This window comes from Eufriesea mexicana, unplaced genomic scaffold (assembly GCF_001483705.2).
Source record: "Eufriesea mexicana isolate 0111107269 unplaced genomic scaffold, ASM148370v2 scaffold382, whole genome shotgun sequence".
NCBI lineage: Eukaryota > Metazoa > Arthropoda > Insecta > Hymenoptera > Apidae > Eufriesea > Eufriesea mexicana.
The window spans coordinates 283,264-300,766 of record NW_016908540.1 but is presented as its reverse complement, the minus strand read 5'-3'; the positions used below and the strand labels follow the sequence as shown (position 1 = coordinate 300,766).

Here is a 17,503-nt window from a genome sequence, read left to right as displayed (position 1 = left end):
CCGCATATACATACTGATTTCCCGCCTGAATAAAACATGGGAGACACCTAGCGGAAGAAGAAAAAGCTTGGTAAAGAAATACCTGATTGGTTGAATTTGAATGACAGTAAAAAGCGGTTGTTACGTGCTCAACGTATAATATCAACGGCTTCGTGGCGCGATACTGCGTGCGTTCGTCGAAGTAGTTTTTATAGAATATTGGTGAAAATTCGTGAGAGAAATGCGTTACACGCATAGTGTTATCGAATTTATAATTAAAGTTCGATTGAATTGATAGTCAGAACAATATTAGTGGTGTAAAATCGAAATAATTAATAAAAAGTTGCAAACCTGTTGCGTGATTTGTATACATGACAAAATACTTTAATTTTATTTCAACGAGTTCTACGCCGATTTGAAGATGACCACACCGTTATCGTTGTTAGCGAGCCACGATGAAGTGGTTCGATGTACAAATGTACTCATAAATGGAGCCTGTGAAGAAGGTTTGAATTTTATACATTTATGCTTTACAGTGCCTTACTAGTTAATCTATGCCCTTGTTAATTCTACAAAACTATATATTAAAACAATATACATACAACTATTTTTACTTTTATAGATATATTATTTTTAATTCACTCAATATTTCTTATATTATTTTTGCTTGTACTATAATTTAATAATGAAATTGTACATACAAATACATAGTATAAAGCAAATATAATTGTTCTTTTATATCTCTAATCTACTTTTAAGTTAATTTTATGTATCATATAGCATCATTAAATATATATACGTAATACAGTTTATATATATGGCTCCAAGTTAAAAATGTTTTATCTTTGTATAGAATTTTTAAAATTTGCTATAAATCAAGAAGAAATGAGACAAAAATGGTTAGCCTCTATACAGGAATGTCAACGGCTTCACTCAGCTTTAGAAAAAGCTCATCAAGAGGCAACTGATTTAGACAGAAAGTTAAGTCATGCTAGAAGACTTCTAGATGAAGAGAAACGAAAAAGACGTGCTGTTGAAGAACAAAGAAATTCATTGGTAAATATTATTTTCACATCATTTTTAAGTCTTTAACTGTATATTTTTGTTAATTGTGTATTTGTAGGAAAAACAAATTGCTATGGCTAGAGATCTTTTATTTAATGATGGTGGAAGGAATTTAAATGATGAAACCCGTGAAAAATTACAATTTTTAAATAATACGACATTAAATGGTCGTCATAGTAATATACATATTAAAGATGTACATCAAAATGATAAGTGAGTTGCTTATTGTGTAAAAAGGTACATGATTAATATTTGATAAAATATTAATGAATTATTATTTTTAGATTAAATACTATAGCGGAGCTGGACTCCACTGGTTCTATTTTAAGCGATTTAAGTTGCTTTTCAAAGTCAGAAGATGATTTAGATATTAGTGCAATCATTCAACAAACTCAGAAAAAACGTGAATGGAAAGAGCACAGACCTAGTGGTGAATATGCCACAAAAAAGAGACGTAGTACAGTACAAAAGGTTGCAGAATTAAATTCATCTGATAGAATAGTAGCCACTACTACAGTAGTAATGCCAAAAGATGGCAATATCACTGCATCTTCTGTAATTGAAGCTATACCTGGAGATGAGAATGTAGACCCACAGGGTCCTTTACATAGTTCACGCAAAAGACGTAAAAGTGGTGATCGTAGTAAATCAAAATTAACTCCTATTGATACAAATGAAATACAAGCTGATACTGCTGTAAGTTATAGTATTTTAATATATTTTTTATACTACTACTATATATAGTAGTTTTGATATTAAAATTATATTATAGCCTTCTGCACCAAAAATAGAAGCTCTTACATCAGGATCAGATTCTGAAGGTGTTTTTAAACCCAGTCCAAATATAGGTGGATACACCTTGAACACAAAATCTGCTAGAGGACATAGTTTTATAGCAAAGACAATAATTAAACCAGAAGTCTGTACACCCTGTGATAAGAGGTAAAATAGACAGATTTTGTTGTGTTTACTTAAGTATTATAGATATATATGTAAGTATCATTTTAGGATTCGTTTTGGAAAAGTAGCTCTGAAATGTAAAGACTGTAGAGCTACAGCTCATACAGAATGTAAAGACTTAGTACCATTACCATGCGTACCTACTGGAAATACTCCTACACTGCGTGGTACATCAGTAAGTATATTAAACATACGAAATTTTATTTAAAATAAAAAATCACCATAAATTGTTCTTAGGGAACAATAGCAGATTATACACCTATGATCCCACCAATGGTACCATCATTAGTTGTTCATTGTATCAATGAAGTAGAATTAAGAGGAATGAGTGAACAAGGATTGTATAGAGTAAATGGTGGTTTAGCTGAAGTGAAGTGTCTTAAAGAAAAATTCCTTAAAGGAAAAGGTGCTCCAAATCTTTCTGATGTTGATATACCTACCATATGTTCTACTCTTAAAGATTTCCTTAGGTACGTTAATTAAAATATATTATTTAATACTTATGAAATTATTTAGTCCTTTTTTCTATTATTTGTAGATCATTACGGGAACCGTTAATTACTGTTGGATTATGGGCGGATTTCGTTCGTGCTACTACTATTACTGATAAACAGGATGCTGATGCCGCATTATATCAAGCAATTTCAGAATTACCTCAACCTAATAGAGATACACTTGCTTTTCTAATTTTACATTTACAAAGAGTATCAAGTAGTCCTGAATGTAAAATGCCAATAAGTAATTTGGCTAAAGTTTTTGGACCTACTTTGGTGGGTTATAGTTGCCAGAAACCAACAGCTACCTCTCTCCTTTCCGAAACAAACAATCAAGTCGCCGTAAGTACTATAGTAAAAGATTTAAAAAAATCGACTAATACTTACATTTTACTAAAATATAAAATTTGTATTTTTTATAGATAGTAGAAAATTTATTAAAAATTCCCTCAGATTATTGGGCAAATTTCGTCAACCCTGAAAATCTAAATAACATTGGTACTCATAAAACTGGAGAACTACAACATACACCATCTCAAGAATCTTTACTTAAGCGCAGTGTTTCCCGTGGCTTCTTTCATACTCCACTTACTTCTAGGTTTGTATCTTGTTATTATTCTAAACGTAAGTGGTTCTACATGTAATATTCATATTTTGGTATTTTTACAGTCGCACGTTTATGAGAAAAAATAAAAAATATTTCGGAGCATCTCCTTCTAGAGTAGGTTTCTAATACAAATAGGTATGTACTATAACTCTACTTACATCGAGGTACAAATAATTCCTAAATAATTAATTGTTTGAATAGATAACTAGTATTTTTTCAATGTGCAACATGATGTTTCTGCATTCTATTCAAAATTTTGTAATATTTTGATTAAAATATATTTTTGTATAATTTATAAAATAATATTAAGACATTAGAAGCACAATATTAGAGATTTCTAAAAATAAAATGCTAATAACATATTATGTTAAAGTAATTTTTTATGACAATTTTATACATGCGAAAAATCTCAATATGTTTCTAAATTGAGACTAAATATAATTATATAAACAAGAAAAATGAAATGGTGTACGTGTAAAATTAAATAAATGTGATATTTTTGTTAGTAATGATACTTTTAAAAATATTTAATTAAGTAAGAACACATATCATTTTACTTCAATATGACTTCATTTTCTTTTTCTCGTAAGTGTATACAAATACACATATTAGTAACAAAAATTATAAATTTATTATTATTAGTTTCGTAAAAACAACAGATACCTTATGCAAACTAAGTAAACTTGAAATATATATTACAAACATTGCTTTTCAGTTCATTTACATCATTTCTTTTTAAGCGTTAAAATATATCTTTAATTTTGTACATACTTTCGTTATTGTAATAATAATCGTATCACAAGTACATTTAAATTACATTTAAAATGATTCCTTAACCATTTAAATGAGGTACTTATTTTAATGATGGCGAAATTAAATTCCTTAAATACTATAATTTAAATGTAAGCTTATAAAATAATATTTATGTTATTCCACTTCATATTTTAGGCTGTTTTCGTACATGATTTTTCTTTTATCTCCCAACAAGATTCCCAGAATTGCTTTAACCTATTATCTCCATTTGAACAAAAATGTCTAAAATCTTGAATAAGTTTTTTCTGAAATAATTCGTCGCCGGCTAGTGTAGATGATGATTTCCATTTACGACTAAGCATATGATTCCATGACCAAAGAAATCCAATCTAGATAGAGAAAAATTAATTTCTCTGACTGTCTATTTCTCAAACAAATTACAGATACTTACTCTCTTATCCTTATAATCATCTTTATTTTTTCCACTAACGTGTCTTGTAATGTAAGCTTCGTGGGGACTGGGTTGATCAGAATGAATTGGGTATCCTTTTTGTCCTGTATTTCGCCTTACTATATTAGTAGCAGTTCGAGAACGTGATCTTGTATTCGTCATACAAGGAATCAGTATGAATGCATTGCCAGTCATATGAACATATTGATGATCGTTTTCAGTACTTTCTATTAGACACGGAACAAAGCCAAATCGTTGTACAATTGTTTCTTGAAATAAAAAGAGTCTTTGTGCGTAGGTGTCTTCTCGAAATTCTAAAATTAGTAATTGTTGATTAATTTCTTTGATGCTTCATTATAGAAATGTTTTTAATTCTTGTTAATATTAACAAACCTTCAAAAAGATGTAGTTTATTTGTCATAAGACACTCTATATTTAATGGTATAAAAATAGGTCCCCTTAATGGATCACTTTTCAAAATGAACGGTAATGCTAGTAGGTCACTAGGAATAGGAACCATTTGAATTCCGCACATTTGAGCCTTACGTTGCCACACGAATATCTTTCCAAATAAAAACTCGTACATAGTAAATATATTTCAAAATAGAATTTTGTTTTGAGAAACGGAAAACATATACTTACGAGATCAGCAACTATACTACCAGATGATGCTACCCATTGTACCACAAGTTCGTAAGAGTGATCCACTTTATATATAGATTGATATCTTAAATGTCCCCATTCAATTCTATCACTTCTATTGTTTATATCTATATCTAAATGAGTATGTTTATATGGTGAAACTAAAAATAGAAATGAATAATATGAATCAATATTGTATAATATTTCCTGAATTTTAAACAAATAGCATGGGGAGAGGGGGAGAGAGAAAGTAACAGTATCTCTTAAATATAAAGAATTACCTTGCCATTCTCTGTCATCTACTGTATCCGATATGTCTAAATCGTCTTTAAGAAACGACGCAACATTTGATTCATCTACAGCATCGCAGCTAGGTATAGTCATTGGAGACGATATTGGAGGGAACGATACAGACGAAGAAGGTTCACACCAACCTTTGGGTGCTTTTATTTCAACCTCTACCCATTCGTTTTCAAAGCTTTGTAAATCACCCAACGGTGAAAAATAGTCTCCAGCTGAAAAATAGGAAAAATTATGCAAAAAATGTATAATAAACTTATGTGCAAATATTAAGTAAATAGTTCTTCTTACCTCTTTGGTTTTCTTTATCTTGTACTATATGGTACAAATAAAATCCTAAAATAAATGGTTTAGAAAAATCTCCAGATGCATGGCATATTAACTTGTCTTGTATCATACCCTGAATAAGAATATATCATTAAAATATGATTGATAGTTTCGCTATATTATAAAAAAAATTACTCTCACATTCATAATATTGGTAGCACTCTCCACTGTTACCCCTCCTTCTATATGATTATTCAGCCATTGAACTGCATCAGCACTAACAAATGTTTGACTTGGTAGAGATGGATGTTGTGTGAGAAACCCTACACCATTTTGTGGATGTTTCAGTGCCTCCAGAATCTCATTATTTGATGCAGTGTTCTTTAACTTTGTTAATTCCATGTTCGTACTACCAACAAAGTTCAAATATTAATTCAACATTTACATAGATAACTTAACAGAATTTGATATTTATTTTACCTATCCTCATTCGAATCGAAATGGTCTTGCTGTTGTTCAAGTGAAAGAGGTAACACAGCTTCACTAGCAGGTGAGATCCGGCCCCTATCCATTACTTTAGAACCTGATCTAACAAAGACAAATAAAATCAATAATCACATAATGTCGTTATTATCACAACGATGCATGGCAAAGAAACACAGAGCAATTGGAAAATTAAGCAATGTCTAAGATTGCAATGTGAAAAGCAACAAAATTTATTTGCATATGCATAATACTGTTTGCATTTCTTTGATAAAACAAAAATACAAAATATCTTCAACCGATATGTATGTACATAAAAAAGATTAAAGTTGATATTTTAATATTTAAATGTAAAAATTTATAATCTCATAAACCTTCAGAACCGTTGCTAATGCTTCAGCATCTAATGATATTAGATGTACATACATATCTTGCCTTCAATGAGAAATATTTAAATTTAAAATTGAATTGGAAAAATTTTAAAGAGTAGAACCAACCTGTTTGGCACGTGGCGAGGAGTGTCGAGGCACGTGCGGGCAGTCGCAGCGGTATTCACTACATGCCTCTCCTGTACAGAGAACCCCGTCACTCCCTCACTCACTACCAATATTTTCTACCATACAGAGTATTTGTACAATTATAATCATATTCTTAAAAATCTTTTATAACATTTTATCATTAGATATGAAAAAAATAGTACAAATGCTTTGCATTTTATATTTGCTACATGATGAAAAGAAGGATGAAAGCAGCTGAAAAGTATAGAATGGGCAGTATGTACAAAGATTGTTTTCAAACATTTACAAATACAGTCCTTTTTTACTCTGAGCACGCCCCTTCCAGGACATATTAAATGTACCTTCATATTCATCACCAGAGTAGAAGCATATAATACTTTTAAGCAAATAACAAAATATCAGTTGAATAATTTGGAATTTCCTGACTGACCTCCTTCTTAAAGCTATATAGTAATAACTCTTGTACAAGCATACACATCAATAATTACTATTTTACCAGCTCTTCTTATAATACATGCATATATGCAACTTATAAAATGTTATGTGCAATATCATTTTTAATGTGCATATTTACTGAAAAATATATAACTTATTAAACTGAATAGGTAATGGTGCATATTTTATATTTTATACATTTCAATATATAGTCAATATAGTTTCACTATTTTACGATTTTGAAATCCTAAATAATATTAAAAGTAGTATTGCACAATTATTGTATTGAATAAAAAATCAATAACTTTGTAAAAGATAGATATATAACTCCTGCAAATATATAAAAAGAAGTCAATTTTCAATTTCTTATAGGGTTTTCTCAATCAAAAATATTCACATCGTATATATTGTAATAATTTTAAATACACGAGTGAAGGCAGATCTATTCAATAATTAAACATACGCAGCACAAAAGCAAACAAGCAAAATGAAAAACCACCAAACATCAAACTTCAATAAGCCCTTCATTTCAAGTTCAATAGGGTGCAAGCTATATCGTTACATTTGCCAAAGCAACAATGCCGAAATCATCAATCTAAGCTTGTTCAAACCTTGGTCTCGGTTTCTCTGGTAGACGATTGCTTCCGAGTCGCTCCCTGAAGGGAGAGCTGCCAACTAGACTGGTCTGAAAAGCATGATGAAGAGTATGGGTAACTGTAAATGTATGAATAAGCTCATGATCATGAAGAAGTATATCTCTGGTTTGTTTAACTGTAATGCCTTGTTAACATTGTATTCAGAGAGCATATTATTACATTGATGAAAAGAAAAGAAGATAAATAAAACGTCGGCGTTTTGCATTACACAAAAGCTTGCTAAAAATCATGTGCGCATTCAAGGCAGATATCAAGCATGGTTGCATTCATTGTGTAATACGTTGAGTAAGCTGTTTAAATGTTCTAACTAAATTCTTCATCAAAATCTATCATTACTAAAGATTCGAACTGATATATAAAGATTGAAAAAAGAACATTGAGATTTCATGGGTGTTCCTTATTGCCAAAGGAGGCAATATATACTGAAGTTGATGGATAGACATGATAATGATTTCATCGACACCTGGATCAGCGAATCGAGGCTACAGGATGCGAGGATATACCTGGTTAGTGAGGACAATCAGGCTCGTGCTGTGCCTGCGCCTGGTCAAGTGAGAGGCGGAATCTCTCTGGGAAACACCACCTAGAGTTGAAGGGTTCTGAAACATATCATGCTAAATACCCTCTCCTAACATTCCACTGATCTATTTCTACCTACGATAACGTGTATATCTTTCAGGTAACTGTGTAATTTCGGCACCTCCTAACTATAATATTGATTCACAGATGTTATTTGAAAATAATTAGTCTGTACATAATAAAAATATTGCCATATTCAAGTATGTTATAGCCACCATAAGTGATTTATTTAGTGTCAAATAAGCTTGCCAAAATATCGTGCTATTTTTTCTTTTAACTGAAATTATCCCTTATGTGATTGCTTGTTACATCTTACATATCTAGTACACCATTAAGAAACACGCTATATATTACAATGGTATTGCGCCAAAAATCTTGCAAAATAAATTATTATAACTTCTGATACCAAATAAAATAATAAGTATTTGGAACTAACGAAAGCACCGAAATAAATTGCGTTACTTAGGCGTTGTACATCAGGCATGCGACATTCAACTCTAGAGTGCAAAAATACAGCGCAATATAATACAAAATGAATCATTAAACAAAAATCGTATAGTGTTTAAGAAAAAAAAGTATTAAAACGGAATCTTTTAATCGAATTTTACTTGACGTTTCTTTTTTAACAAATTCAACCTACTTAAAAAGTTGATGTTTTATACCCATTTATCAATTTCTATATACTGAAACATTAGCTTATATTATATCATAAAATTTTTATAGAAAATTTACCCAATTTTTGTTTGTATTCGGACGTCGTATTTTATTCGGCCATAACTCAATGAATCGTAAAAATCCATCTAAAAGAGAAACTTGTTCGGAAGTGGTAAGAGGTGTATATATATCACATCTCGATGATCCTTCTAAAAATTTTCGAGTCGCCGAATTGTGTAAAGGAAGTAAAAACACGCGAAATCTCCAGTATTTAAGTGTCTAAAAATTTTTAATAATAGTAGAAAATTGAAATAAAATATAAATATTGTATTATATGCTATAAATCTTACCTCTACCAAAGCGAAGTCAGTATGGCCTCTAGTGCAAATATAATGATCTAAATAATTCCAATTATAATTTTCAAGTTTTTCAGTTGTAAATGATGCCCATGATACTTCGTACGTATCGTGATGAGGTGCATGAAATCGATAGAGATAATGAATATTGAATGGAGGATAAGGATGTCTGTAAAAATATATTTACATATTTTTTCTTTATTCCTTATTAATTTACAACTCGATTTCTTACCTTGGTCGATATCTTGTCACTGTTATACAATTATCGAATAAAGATATTTTGTGAAATATTCTACCAATACTTAATAAATATTCCTCTTTTGGTTCTGATTCTGTTTGGCGTCCGCGCATTACAGAACTTATTGCAGGAACAGCATTAGTACCTGGTGTATTACTTTGATTTTTATTATTTTGTGGTAAAATAATTAATTGAAAACCCTTAATTTAAAAAAGTAATAAATACATTAGTTATATATATGAATTGTATACATAGAGAAAACCATGTTTGAAATAAAGACAAGATTAGCATATAATACCTGTGCTAATCGTTGTGATACAAGTTCTTTAAATACTTCTGCGGTTGTTAAAGGCTTTTTATATATCGCTCGTTGTTGAGCAAAATCTGTATTAACATCGTCAGGTAAAAGATTGTAATCTGACACTACATAATCATTTTGTAAGCTTCTTTTATCAGGGAAATAATCGGTAGTAATCGGCAAGCATGCTGGGATTGTCAATGATTTCCAATCAACTCCTAAAAAATAAGACATAAAATATATATAAAAAATACAACTCGCATTTTCGATTATTTGAAATAAGGAATAGGTGATCTATTTAATATATAATGTTAATTTAATGGCTACATAAGTACTAAATCTAAGTATTTGTAGCAGTTAATACAAAAATACATAGATGTAGTATACAGAAGAAATTTTCACAAAATTATTGTACAGTGCAAGTACATATTAAATACACTATGCACCCCAACCAAAGATAGTGATTATATTAGTGTCACAACATGTGTTACCAGTAATGTGAAATCCAAGATGACCATAACTAAATACTAAAGCATGCAATGCAAAATGTATCATTTGTAATGTAATTTTATGAATTCTTAAAAAATGAATTCTCAAAGCATAACAAACTAAGTTTATAAAAATAATATTAGAAACAGTATACATATACCTACGTATAATTGATACAAATAAATTCTCATAATATGAAAATAATTATATAAAAAAGAAAGTACTTACAAAAAACTAAATGGCTATATATTAGTAGTACATTCTACCATTTATTATATACTACATATTATTAATAATATAAGGAAATGTAGTGATTAAAGCGAGACGCGAGAGTGGAAGGATTATGAAGCAGATGAGAGAATGTTTGAAGAATGTGAACCACAAATAGTAAATCATAGTATGTATGAAGAATCATTTTAAGAAGAAATTAGAATTTTGAACAGTGCAAACATCTTATAAAATAAGTAAAAATAAAAGATAACGAAAAAATTTTATGTAGGTGTATAAATAATTGTAATAGTAACAAATATTTAATAGATTATTTATAGAAATTATATTGGAATTAAAATTACTTTTTTTGCAACAGAGAACATACATGCATAGAAGAATCATAAAAACTAGAGCTATGAAGAACAAAAGTCGCTACAAATTTAATGTCCTAAAAATAAATGTGTACCATAACCGAATCAACCCCCAATAACGTATGGCGCTAACCTATGATTGCTGTTTAATGTGACATCATAGTTGTACATCACACACGCGTCAATGCGTCCAGCGTTGCATCCCAATAAGACGTACCATAGCATGGAAATAAATGTAATAATATTATTCATATAAATGATCGGTGAATCTCAAAAATAAATATGAATATGTCCAAGAATGAAAATACTTCTTATGCATGATGATTGTGTGATTGTGTATTGAATTTTCATCCATTTCTACTTGGAAAACAATATTTTCTCTTTCAGTATATATCAACTATTTTCATTCTTTAAGAAATTATGTTTTAAAATATATTTATTAATCCTTCTTGGTATTATGTATGAATGAAAAGTTTGTTTATATGAATTTATGCATCAATTGAATAATTTATGATGTTACACCTACATTTCATTTATGTCTTTATTATTTTCCTAAAACTGCCAAGAAGCATTATATTTTTGCAATTAATTGTCTAATATTTTGTACAATAAAAATTAATTGTTTGCTTAATAAAAAATTGTTTCAAAATTCTTTCTTCAAACTTTAAACTCATTTTATAATAATTTGTGAATAATAATATGGCTAATATTGTTATTTGGATATGTTATAAAATATTATTTGCCAGTAGTTATATAGTATATTTGTGTTGTAAACTATTTTACTAAAATATATGCAAACCTGTTGTAAGTGCTGGTGTCCATTCTTGTTCACCAGTAGCACCCCATAATAATGTTAAACATTTATTTCCTGTAGAAGACATTGGATTTCCAGTTTTATCAGTATTTGAAACTGAAAGATGTAACCTCTGTGGTTTACTTTTTGTATCTATAAAAACATAATTATAATACTATATTATAATAATATATAACTTATATATTTTATATAAAATACTAACGATCTTGTAATTGATTTGAATTAGAGATGTCATTATGTTCCATAGGAGAACCACTTATAGTGGAAGTAGCATCAGATTGTGATTCTGAACACATTTGTGTTGGCACAGCTTGATAATGATGTTGCTGTATAAGCACGCCTGTTGGTCCTGCAGGGTTAATTAACTATAAACAATTATTTATTTTTTTCTTTATGAATAATTACCTTTAGGAAAGATATGTGTCCATCTCCGTCTGTTACTAGTTAATTTAATTGTAACATGAGATGGATCAAAAGGATTGATAAGCGCTCTACTGGGTCTAATATTTGTGGGTTGAGATATTGTATTTGTGGGACTTCCAGCACTGCCAACAACTGGTCTAAATGGTGGTGATATTTCTGAATCAGTTAAATCACTTTTTACTGATATTCTTGATTCTATGTAACATACAATTATTAAATATTATTGTATAATGTTTCATTAACATATATAATTTGTAAAACTTATAAAAATAGTTTGAATACATGCCATTAACTTCACCATTAGATTCACTGCTAGCCACATCATCTGTTCTGGAAGGTATTAAGATTGCTGCACTTCTTGTTGCAGCTGGAGGTGAGAGGGATTCAGGTGGTGGATGATGTATATCAGGATCTGACATTTTTCTTTTTAAAAGTTTTAGTATATGTGCATTATTGTGTGTTTCCATGCTTGCAACACTTGTCTTTTTAGTCCTTGTTGTAACTCGTTGTAAACTACTTGTATAAAATTTTAAGCTAGAACTATTAGTTTTAAAGCTTTAGCATCAAACATAATATTGAATTTACCTTGATGTATGGACTGAAGGTAATTGAAAAACTTGTGCATCATATGCATCATAGTCAAACAAAGTATTATGTAAACATTCCCTTGGATCTTCTTGTAAAAGTTTACTTTTACATTGTAATTTTCCATCTTCTACTGATTGTTTTGATACCCGCTGAGGTAGTTTTATACGAGGTATAAATGTTGAATAAGGAATTTTTTTATTTGTTGAATAAAAACTGAGATTAATCCAATGTGGCATACTGTAGTCATCAGGTGCATTAATAGATGTATCTTTATTATGAAACTAAAATTATAGCACAAATATCATAAATATAAATATTTACATGTTACTGAATGTTATTTAATAAATTTAGTACAAATACCTTTAATAGAGGTACTGCATGCAATGGCTGTTCTCCAACACAAACTAAATCACTACCTACTCCATTATCAATAATTCTTTGTTTTGTAACATTTGTTAATTCTCTGTCAACTTCAAAAACACCTACACCAGGTGTAATTACTACTGATAATTGACCAGTTCTATCAAAACTTCTATCCAAATAATGTTTTTCGAACACTGTAAATAGATTGGATTAAAGAAAATACTTCATAACGAATTTAACTATATGGTGCCACAATTATTACCATTTAAAGACATATTTAAAACTTCTAAAAAATTTCCTTGTGCAGCTGTTGAATTAACTGCTTTTGGTATAGTAACATTTGGTTTTTGATGATAGTCCAATACAATTTTCTGGTAGTCTGTGAATAGTTTACGTAACTGTACTAATACATTACTCCAATCTTCAAATCTTTCATTTTGAACTACCACCCTGTAGAAATCTTCATAAAACCTTCCCCTATAATCATGTTGTAAACATTCACGCATGTGATTTGGAAATTCTTCCAGACTGTTAGCATTATAAAATGTTCTTGAGAATAGAACTATTGTTACTTCATGATTACTGCCATTCTTTTTCCATTTTTGAAACAAATCAGCTAAAAAACCATTAACAGCTTTTTCAAAATATAAGTCACCATGAATGTCAAAATCCCACATTTCTGAACTCATTTGAATGAAAAGATATACCATACTTGTTGAAGAACGAAACACAACCTAAAAGACAAATTTTTGAGAAGCAATATTATAAAGATTTTGATTTCTTATATTTAAATTTGAACCTTAGTATCATTTGTTATAACACCACAAGCAACTCTGTCACCTTGTGACCACATTTCATATACTTGACATCTTATACTGCCTCCACAGAATTCAATCTTTTTGTTCATATATACACAAGTATTCACCTAATGAAAATTTATATAAAAAATAGAAGCAGTGAATAAAATACTTAAATACATATCCAAAGATAAATAATCTATTCTACCAAGCTATTTTTTAGACGCCACATTTCACTACGACCCAGATATTGATCTTTGAAAGTAAGCTCAACAGAATCCAAAGCTACATCATCTGGATTAACAACATTCATATATACATCAGCAAATGTTCTTAATTGAAACATTGTTGCAACATTATTCTCCACACTAATTGTTTCACGTCCTTGTAAATCTTCTTTAAAAGATGTAACTTGAAGAAGTAGACGACTAAATTCAACTTCTGGATGATAAATTTCAACAACATCTCCAGTTTTTATACCAGGATGATCTTTAGGATTAATTATTAAATCTTCTCCACTAAAGGTTTTTTGATGGACTATCAATTTATATAGCTTCATTTTTAACCCATTACTTTTTTTGATAATAAATTTAACTGTAATATATGGTACAATTCCTACAATATTATACAATATATATAATATTATTTGCACATATAAATTGATTACAGAAATTTACATACATTTAAATAAACAAATGACTTACTATCTATCTTCTATCCAGCATAAAATATTGCTTTAAAATATGCAAAATATATATTTCTTTTAGAACATAACATTTAAATATATTAATATAAACAAAATATTACAGAAAAATAGTAATTAATTATAATATATATGCCAGTACTATTGTGCTTTACACAAATTCCAAGATTCTTTCCTCTTCCAACTTTATTCTGTGTTAATATATAAAATTTATTCACATTATTATATTTCATTTAAATCTCAAACAAGAAGAAATTAGTTAGCACTATACACAAGGGGTAAGTGTTAATATTAAACAACTATATTTTCATTATGCTTTATTCTTTAGAATCTTGGTAATACGCATTTTCATACAAGAATGTTCCTAGCCATAACTTTTCTTATACGATCGATACGTTTGGTTTATGTGTAGTCGAGTGTATTTTAAAAAATGATATACGTAATATAATATTAGAACCACATGGCGAATAAAATTATTTATTGTGTTACAAATAAAAAATAGAATTGTCATACAAATAATTTTATTTTACGAAATGGAAAATCAAGATAAATAAATATAAAATTATAGAGTTCAAATCTATCGTATTCAGATCATAGGCGGATTAATTTAAATGTAAACATTTTTTAGCAAATTGTAGGTATCAAAATACTTCAATATTATATTAACTTATTTAATCACTACTTAAAGCTTATTATCTATTTTACGTCACGTTCAATTTACATTTGATACCATAATTTCTTGTAAATGTTATATATACTATAATTAATATTGGTATACATGACTTGTTACATTATTATTTCGTAATTGCTATAAGATTTAGATATATTAAAATGATTAGATAGTAAAATAAGCTTAATATAATCATTTAGTTATTTAATAAATAATGTTAATATAATAATACAAAATAGTAGTTATATAAAAATGTTATTTAACAGTATAACAAGTCAAAAGTTCAACAAATTATAATAAATTTAATTGTTATATTTGAAGCATAAGATATCAAATAATCGTATAATATGATTATTTCATATTAAGTTTAATTAATTTTGTCCAATAAGCTACGTTACATATGAAATAGATTTAATACATAAAAATTATATCCAAATTAATAATAAAATTATATTTTACAAAAAATTGATAAAAATTTATTTTATTTAGATTAAAATTTGTAAGATAGTGCAGTTTACATATGTAGTTATGCGGTTGTGGTGTCATCATGCAGTGCTGCCATTAAATCAAAAAGTTCCTAAAAATGCGGCGTCTGCTAGAACACTGACAGTGTTTTGTTATCAGGGAAAACGTCGTTTAATCTAATCTATTCAAAGATTGAAATTATCGTTTCTATGAAATGGATTTGTTAACCATATATCTTGATATTTACATAATACCAAGGTGTTTCATTTAAAATGATATCCATTTTATAAGTGTCATTCATGTTACAAACAATGTATAACCTACATGTAATGTTTCTAACATAACGTATACACCTAATTGTCATCTAAAAATTGAAAATACATTTGATTAAATGATGAGAGATGCGTACCAAGGGACTGCTATTGTTGCTTATCTGCATAGCAGGGAGCAGCATTATTTTTATTGCTTTCAGCAATCAACGACCTTCCATTCAAACTCTGGTTACAGAGACACACAAGCAATTACGAAGCTTCCAAGTAAATATTTCTATAATAATGTTTCTAGATATTTGCCTTTAACTAATTTTTATTATTGTCGCTTGCTCAAAGGAATACTACTAATTTGTCATCATAATCGTTACAGGAGAATTTAAAAGATGTTGAAGAGAAACGCCTGGTAACAGATTCCAAATACCTTGCAATGCTTGGTCTCGATGGACAAACAAGCACAACACCATTTAGTCTTAAATCCCAAAATGTGACTGTTGTCTCTCTTATTAGGCCTGGAAATGAGCAACACATTTATGGTTTTGTGAGAAATATCAGTCACTTTTTGCCAAATAACAGTATTGTTATTTATAGCGTTGGATTAAACGATGATTCTTTGCAAAATATTAGAACAGCTTGTAATTCTACAAAATGTAATGTGATTCATTTTGATATAAGTTTATTTCCAGCTCATGTTGAAGATGATAGACTGCATGTTTATAGACCTTTAGTTATTCAGGTAACTGTATCTTTATAAATACTTACATTTATAATAATTAAACATAACTAATTTTACTATTTTATGTATTTACTGTTTTTTTTTTTTTTTTTTTTTTTTTTTCTATATTACAGACAGCTTTAAATTCATTAGGAAACATACTATATATGGATTCAAATATGCGTTTGAATTCTTCAGACATTTCAAAATATCTTTTACCAAAATTTGGAATTTTAACTTGGCCTACAAGGCATGCAATTAGCTCTTTAACACACCCAAAGATGTACGAATATTTTCACGTTTCCGCAGAAAGTTTCTTCTTTCTCCCTTTAATAAGAGCCTCACATTTAGTAATTAGGAATGTTAAAGAAATTAGAGAGAAAGTAATGTTGCCATGGGTACAATGTGCACTAACAAGAGATTGTATTTGTCCCATTGGTACGTATGTGAAAAATAGTTTTATTCGTATGTTAAAATTATATATTAAAATATAACGTAGTATGTAATTAATTTGTATTTATTATTGTAGGAGCTCAATCAGCGGGTTGCCGATTTAATAAGAAACCACAGTATCGGTATTCTGGTTGTCACGCGTATGACGCTTCTGCACTAAATATCGTACTCGGATTGCACTTTAATTTTGACGACACGTACTACGTACATCAAGAACGAGAAACTTATTTCAATAAGATACAACCAGAGGAGATCACGGAAGAGTATCTTATGATTACGCGACAGAACAATGCGACTGAGTCGAATTTAAGAAATATTATATCAATTGAACGCTGATTTCTCTAAGATCACAATTTCTTTTGAAACAAGGATTGAGTGATACAATCAAGCACAACTTAATATAAGGATACATAATAAGCAAAGGAACAAATAAAGACT

General features: G+C 29.1%; 3 protein-coding genes across 3 annotated transcripts; 2 read left to right on the top strand and 1 right to left on the bottom strand.

The window, feature by feature from the left end:
* The first annotated feature begins 400 nt into the window (after positions 1-400).
* Positions 401-3,231, top strand: tum (Rac GTPase activating protein tumbleweed). Its single transcript, XM_017896735.1, has 10 exons — positions 401-485; positions 833-1,035; positions 1,103-1,257; positions 1,329-1,740; positions 1,817-1,986; positions 2,053-2,179; positions 2,242-2,474; positions 2,543-2,840; positions 2,921-3,096; positions 3,168-3,231. The coding sequence occupies exons 1-10, from the start codon at positions 401-403 to the stop codon at positions 3,229-3,231; spliced, it is 1,923 nt and encodes a 640-aa protein (XP_017752224.1).
* A 747-nt stretch (positions 3,232-3,978) lies between these two features.
* Positions 3,979-14,349, bottom strand: Iml1 (GATOR complex protein Iml1). The gene is made up of 24 exons (XM_017896727.1): positions 13,999-14,349; positions 13,793-13,918; positions 13,256-13,727; positions 12,991-13,187; positions 12,628-12,911; positions 12,329-12,555; positions 12,025-12,237; positions 11,822-11,968; positions 11,605-11,751; positions 10,939-10,947; positions 9,736-9,953; positions 9,432-9,637; positions 9,194-9,368; positions 8,922-9,122; positions 8,114-8,209; positions 7,566-7,639; positions 5,999-6,106; positions 5,720-5,927; positions 5,543-5,651; positions 5,233-5,466; positions 4,952-5,112; positions 4,703-4,871; positions 4,310-4,623; positions 3,979-4,247 (listed from the first exon to the last, which is right to left on the bottom strand). Exons 1-24 carry the CDS (start codon positions 14,347-14,349, stop codon positions 4,050-4,052), a joined length of 4,644 nt encoding a protein of 1,547 aa, XP_017752216.1. The 3' UTR covers positions 3,979-4,049.
* Positions 14,350-15,774: 1,425 nt separating this feature from the next.
* Positions 15,775-17,454, top strand: LOC108545222 (uncharacterized). The gene is made up of 4 exons (XM_017896736.1): positions 15,775-16,164; positions 16,271-16,633; positions 16,747-17,050; positions 17,142-17,454. Exons 1-4 carry the CDS (start codon positions 16,030-16,032, stop codon positions 17,399-17,401), a joined length of 1,062 nt encoding a protein of 353 aa, XP_017752225.1. The 5' UTR covers positions 15,775-16,029; the 3' UTR covers positions 17,402-17,454.
* The last annotated feature ends 49 nt before the right edge of the window (positions 17,455-17,503 follow it).